Genomic DNA, 6,582 nt, shown 5'->3' with positions numbered 1-6,582 from the left:
TTGAAGAAATAATTATACTAAATTATTGATAAGATGTTGATGGCGAAACAACGGAAATGTCTCCTGTATTTACACTGAAAACAAAAAAAAAATGGCAATAAAATAATTGTATTATAAAACACTGCACAAAAGGAGGATAGAATGAAGAGATATAGTGCTGAGCACTAATGTCTGTAATTTTATCATACATTTTAGGCAATAGTTCATAAAATTAAAAAATGATTATGATAAATCTACATTAGACAGAAAGTATGTAATAAGCCAGGGGTCTTCAACTTTTTTATGCAGCAAGCCACAGATTATTTTCTACAAATCACTCAGCCCGCATTTTTAATAAAAATATATATGTTATACAACAATTTTAGCTAGATTTCCAACAACATAAGTTTATTTTCAAAAGATTTAATATGGTTGAAATGTATATTCAAAAATCAATAATTCAACAATAACTAGAATATCTACAATAGGTACTGGAACCTGATGACAGCATTCAACTTAAGTTTTAAAACGGCATTTTTATATTTACCCAATTGTAAATAAATGTAAATAATTATAAGCCAAAAGCCTACGTATAATATAATTTTTAATTTTAACATACCTTGGTTTATATTTGATATGAAGAATTAAAAACAATAACCCTAATAAAAAGCAGCAACATCCAACAACAATATAAGCATATCCAAGAAATAAGTTTCTGCCTCCTGTAAATGAAGTATTGGACAGTATCAAACTTTTCGTTCCACCAAAACCTGCTACTGGATAATCTAAACAAATTGTTGAATTGTATTAGTAAATCAGTATTTTTTTGAAATTATATGAAACATACTATAATCTATGATTAATTTGTAATTTCCTTTAGGCAAGCCATTTTTAAATTCCTTAGAATGATCAATACGCCTGTATAATTTACGAAAATCCGGAAGTGCTGCAGTTCGCATCCAAACAATCAAATCTTCATTTTCAAAACCATTGTTTAATTCATTTTCCTTATCCAATTCCCATATATTCACACGCCAGTCAATTGGTTTTTCAAAATCTTTAAATGCTAAAAAAGAAATATTTAATACCATATAAATGATTTTATTATTTACATGGTTTACAAAACATAAAATGTCAGTTATAATTGTTGCTAGTTAAGAATTATAAAAATGACATTATTAACTCCTACTCATTTTTTCAGAGGTTTTATACCAAAAAAATACATAGAGAGCTATACTATGTGTTAGACTGTGATATGTATTAAACACAAATTATAAAAGTTTCCTATCAGAGTATGCAGTGACAATATTACAGCTAAAGCAAAAGCAAACTACTATCATAAAAATTGTACCCCCCTATGCTTGGTATTACCAATAAGGAAAAATGTGTTTTATGTGACTTATAACAGGTATTTATTTTTATTTTTATTCTAGTGTATTTATAACTTATTTTAATTATTTATTACTTGAGTATGACAAACTATGTAATTAAAAATTATTATTGTTCAATATCGACATTTTGTTTTTTAAATATCCAACCAATAATTGGAAATTTTGCCCAGGCTATATTTGTTGGTGTAGAACATTCCTCCTTCAAGTTTGTTTTTAAGTGAATATTTCTTCCTCATTTTAGAATATACATAATGCTATAGAGAAAATTAACTGAAAACAGCTGGGATAATTATCCTAAATTAACATGTATTTACTTAACAGAGACAATAATATTAAATATAATTAGTCAAGAACAATGTTTAAACCCTTAAATAAATATTGGAGTTAACAAAGTAATAAAATATTTATTGTTTTTAAATCATATATATTATTTTTATTCTTTCTCAAAAAATATATAATTTCAACACTATTTTCTTATTTCATTTACTACATAAGTCATTTCATATAAATACAAACTTCTAGCAGCATTAGCATTTTATAAGATAGTGGCTGAATTTTATCTTGTTAAGTGATATAATTTTGTTGTAATATTATTTTCTTCTTGAAACAATGATATTATATACACTATATTATATGTGGTACTAGATGTCAGTAGTGGGAAATGGATGTGCAGTTCTAATGTGTTTTTGTCCTCTACCAAAATTGTTGATTTCAAAGTTATATATTTTTTTCAATTATTTTATTTTAAAACTATAAATAATCTATATTAAGTGATTATGTAAAATACCTTCTTTCAAATTTCCTTCTGAATGTTCTGGATTTTGATATTTGATACTTTTATCAGATTCCCAAGCAATTTGTGTTCGAAGTAATGGAACAGTTTTTTCATTGTACATCAATGATAAATTATCTAAAATAAAAAAAATTAATTCAAACATATTATATATTATTTTATTTTATTCATTGTACATTAGTTTTAAAATTAATTGTTTGATTTTGAAACAAATGGATTATAACATATATCACAGAATATAATAGAATATCATTATTTATTCCGTGATAATACCAATGTATTTGAAAATCTAGATAAGACTTTTTCATATTAAGAGGACATTATACCCTCGTATTGTCCCCATCTTACTAACACGCAACATGGCAAAAACTGTTTTTGCGTGGAAAAACTTTCCTTTCTCTGTATTCATAGAAGAATTACCAACATTCTACAATGCATAGGGAAGAACTTTATCTGTGACATAGTGTTTTTATTATTTGGATAACATAAATACAATTAAAGTTATCAGTTTGAGAACATTAGATTTTTTTGTTTATTTTTGTTTAATTATTAAAAATTATTAGTTAGTGCTATCAAAAAAAAAATATCTACATCACAGTAAAAGTTCTTCTCTATGCATTGTGGAATTTTGGTAATTCTACTATAAATACAGACGGAGTAAAGTTCTACACAACAGTTTTTTCTATGTTGTGTGTAAGATGGAGACAATGCATGCAGGTATAACATCCTCTTAAGGTGCCTGGTACCAATGTAATTTTGTCCACAAAAATACGGATTTAGGATGTTTCCATCCTGCCTTTTCGCCCCCGATACAATGGACGTTTCCCCCGGACAAAACATAAAAATAAAAATATTAAACAATAATAATAATATACAATGCAAATAAATTTGCTCAGTATAATCCTATTAAATTAATATACAAATTTACTAATATAAATATAAAAAATATTTAACACAACACAAATACAAATTATAAATATTTATATAAATATGATATAATTAAATAATACAAGTAAAAAAAAATATAATTTATATTTTTTTATTTTGGTACAATATATCACGGAATACAAACGTCAAATTAATACTGTTGACATTAAAATCCAAAATCAAATAATACAAATCAAAAAGCCAAAATAATATTTTGTATTCTGGTAATATAGCTCACGGAAATTAAAAATTTTTAAATATCATCATAATAATATGATGATTGTATATTTCAGGTAAAACCAAAGAACCTATTTTTATGTGTAAAAAAAATATACATTGATTCAGGTGGGAAATGTCTCTGTACGGTGGGGAAGAAACGTCCAGTACCGCTAAAAATTGATGGGGGGGGGGAGAACGTCCAAATACCCGAAAATAAGTTCCGGGACCCTTAAACACAATTTACCCAGATTATTTACTTATACAAATTAGAAAATATTTAAACATAATGTAATTAATGGTTACTGCCATTTGAAACATTCTGTATATTATGTAAGTACTTTAAATCAACAATACATTTAAAAAAGATTATTTAACAGTAAATGAATACATACCACTGAATAATGAATTGGCAATAGCTCCACAAGGAGCAATTGGCTTGTTGTTGTGATAATCATATGGAGCACAGTCACTAGATGGAGTTTTGCTTAGTTTTCCAAGCAACTGAAAATCATCCCTTGATTTTACATAACGTCGATGGTTTTGGTAATAGTTGGTTAATCCATAGTACATGTAAACATTGGGCTAAACAAAGTACAAATAAGACTTGTTTAAACATTAAAATAACATTAACCATAGTGTTTCACATCAATTTAATATCATACAGTAAAATCTTCTTCCAATTTAAATGGAATAGTGCAATGGCAAGACATATTACGATTGCTACCAATGAATTCGGCACAAGATCCCGGATGATCAATTGATTTGCAGTGGGTATAATCAAGAGTAAATTCTTGAACCTAAAAACATATTCAAATACAATTGGGTTTATATAGAAACATACATAGGTAGGTATTAAAAATTACTCACCAGATTTGTGAGGTATAGTAAACCTATGCCAATTGGAATAAATGCTGCTGCAACTGCAAAGAATATGGGCATTACATTGCGTGCCGTTAGAATTGGTTGCCACGCAGGCAGCCGTTGCTGTTTGAATGCTGTATCTATAATAATACCCAAGCATAAAAATATAAATTTGTGCCAATTCTACTTAATGTACCTTATGAACATTTTTTTTAAAAACTCACCAGCTGGTTTTTTAGACTTTGATTCTTGTAAATCCAACATAGTATGTATAATACTATTATAGGGTTACAACTGTTACAACTTACAAGTACCTATAGTAGTACAAACGAGAAGTATTTTATTTCGATAACTACAGCGGTTCTACATTCGACAATGCTAACTGATAGCACATCATTACTTGACAGCAGTTGAGCAGTACGACTACGAAAATAATAAAATTGATCACTTCAGGACATGCAATCTATCAGACAATCGCGACTGTACAACTTTTACGGTTTGATATTATGAAATATGAAAATTAGATTAAATTGAATATTATTATTACTATGATTAACCAAGTGATAATGTTTCGGACGGCACAACTACAACTGTCAACTACTACTACGGCAGTTGCATAAAATAATATAACAGAAAGATTAAAATGATTCAATGATAATATTAATATTTATTCTATGACAGTTGTTGTAAAGGTTACTTTCGAGTTATGAATGGCAGTGTACAACTTTACTGTACATTATAACAATATCATCATGATAATATGTACATAATATATATGTATTTAAATATTTTTATTAAAAATCGTTGACTCCAACTGCAATGGAATATATAAATTATCTTTATATATATATTATATATATAAATTATCTTTATGTATATATTATATATATATAATATTATAAACTATTAAAATAATCGTTATCAGCTGTTTCGTACACATCGCGGGTATATTAAATATTTCAGTGTAAACATCATAGATAACTATAATTATTATAGCATGACCATAAATTGACCTTATAGATCATTATAACATAATGATAACATAGCTAATAAACAACTTTATTATATACCTATTGTAATTTATGATCTAAGAGCATGTCGGAACATCTAACTATTCTGTCATTTATTATTGACAAAATTATATGACATAGCTACATAAAAGATAAAACATATTAATATACCTACCTATAACATATAGGTTTACAATGAATAATTATAATTTTTAGCAAATATCGTTTAAGATAAGATGGGTACTATAATGACTACAGCCACTACTTTGAACACTTTAAAACAGTTATTACTCAAGTCACTGCTTCTTGTTTAGAGAGTAGAATGCTAAACCACAGAATATAATTAAACATTAAATAGGTAGTGAATATATTATATTATCATTATTCATTGTATAATGAGGTCCTCATCGCGATTCACGATTATGAGACTTTATTTCAAGATTTAAGTACATATTGATATTATGGACTACGGTTCTTTATCTTATACTAAGAATTGTATGACGCACCTTGAGGCTTGCACGGTCTAAGACGGTGGTGACAGGTGTGACACACCATGATGTATAATGTATAAACAATATTAAACATTAACATAATGATAATATGAATGGTAAATAAATTAGGCTTACTATTTCAGACTTTCAGAGCGTATTCAAATATTGATCGTCTTGACAGTCTTGTACCTTTTATATACAAGTAGGTAGTTATATTTTTGAGTAAGTTATAACTTTTTTGAAACTGTACATTTTAAAATGATTATAACCTACTTAAAAATAATAATATCAATAAAAGCGTACATGGTTACGAGGGGCTTAGATAATAATCGTAGTATCTTACGTCTATATTTTATAATAGCTCAATTCAATATAGTACATATAACAGCATATTATTGAAACTGGTGTAAAACTATATCACCTTTGTTATTAGTGTAAAAATGTATATCTTGTCATCCATTATGCGATTACTATATTATGTACGAATCTAGGAAAAAAAGACCAAGGAAAAAAAGAACACGGAAAAAAAGAACAACTTTTAGAAATTTTAAACAGTGTCCCACTAATTAATATTTTTTAAAACAAAAATTTTAATATAATGCATAGACACTTATGCTATATTTTTGGTATTATTTATAATAAAAAAAATACGAAACATAAATACAATAAAGCTTAGTATAATAATATAGAGTAAGATACATTTTTATTACTGGAAATGCCCTAAGTAATCCTAGTGCCCTTATAGTTGACTATAGGTGACCTTTTCATACTTTAGAGCTATAATTTGAGTGAACATATTTTAGTCTATTGACAGTCATTGAAGTGTTCAAGTGTTTTCATTAAATTTTTATACTTCAATTTTTTAAATACATTTGAAATGGAAATTGTTATGAAAGCAGTATCAAAAATGA

The 6,582-nt window shown here is 26.7% G+C and overlaps 1 protein-coding gene across 1 annotated transcript; it reads right to left on the bottom strand.

Moving 5' to 3' along the window:
- LOC111031971 (cell cycle control protein 50A) lies at nt 1-4,904 on the bottom strand. The gene is made up of 8 exons (XM_022312122.1): nt 4,395-4,904; nt 4,177-4,310; nt 3,972-4,106; nt 3,702-3,891; nt 2,158-2,280; nt 827-1,045; nt 599-764; nt 1-74 (listed from the first exon to the last, which is right to left on the bottom strand). The coding sequence occupies exons 1-8, from the start codon at nt 4,432-4,434 to the stop codon at nt 23-25; spliced, it is 1,059 nt and encodes a 352-aa protein (XP_022167814.1). The 5' UTR covers nt 4,435-4,904; the 3' UTR covers nt 1-22.
- Nucleotides 4,905-6,582: the final 1,678 nt, after the last annotated feature.

Source organism: Myzus persicae, unplaced genomic scaffold (assembly GCF_001856785.1).
Source record: "Myzus persicae strain clone G006 unplaced genomic scaffold, MPER_G0061.0, whole genome shotgun sequence".
In the NCBI taxonomy this organism is placed as follows: domain Eukaryota; kingdom Metazoa; phylum Arthropoda; class Insecta; order Hemiptera; family Aphididae; genus Myzus; species Myzus persicae.
The sequence above is the reverse complement of the archived record's forward strand: the minus strand, read 5'-3'. Positions and strand labels throughout refer to the sequence as shown.

Excerpts from the sequence above, each read along its gene's own strand:
- LOC111031971 (XM_022312122.1), bottom strand. The coding sequence starts at position 4,434 with ATGTTGGATTTACAAGAATCAAAGTCTAAAAAACCAGCTG. Across the intron at positions 4,107-4,176 it reads TACTATACCTCACAAATCTG|GTTCAAGAATTTACTCTTGA; the intron begins GTGAGTAATTTT and ends ATATGTTTTTAG. Across the intron at positions 2,281-3,701 it reads TGCCAATTCATTATTCAGTG|ATAATTTATCATTGATGTAC; the intron begins GTATGTATTCAT and ends TTTTTATTTTAG.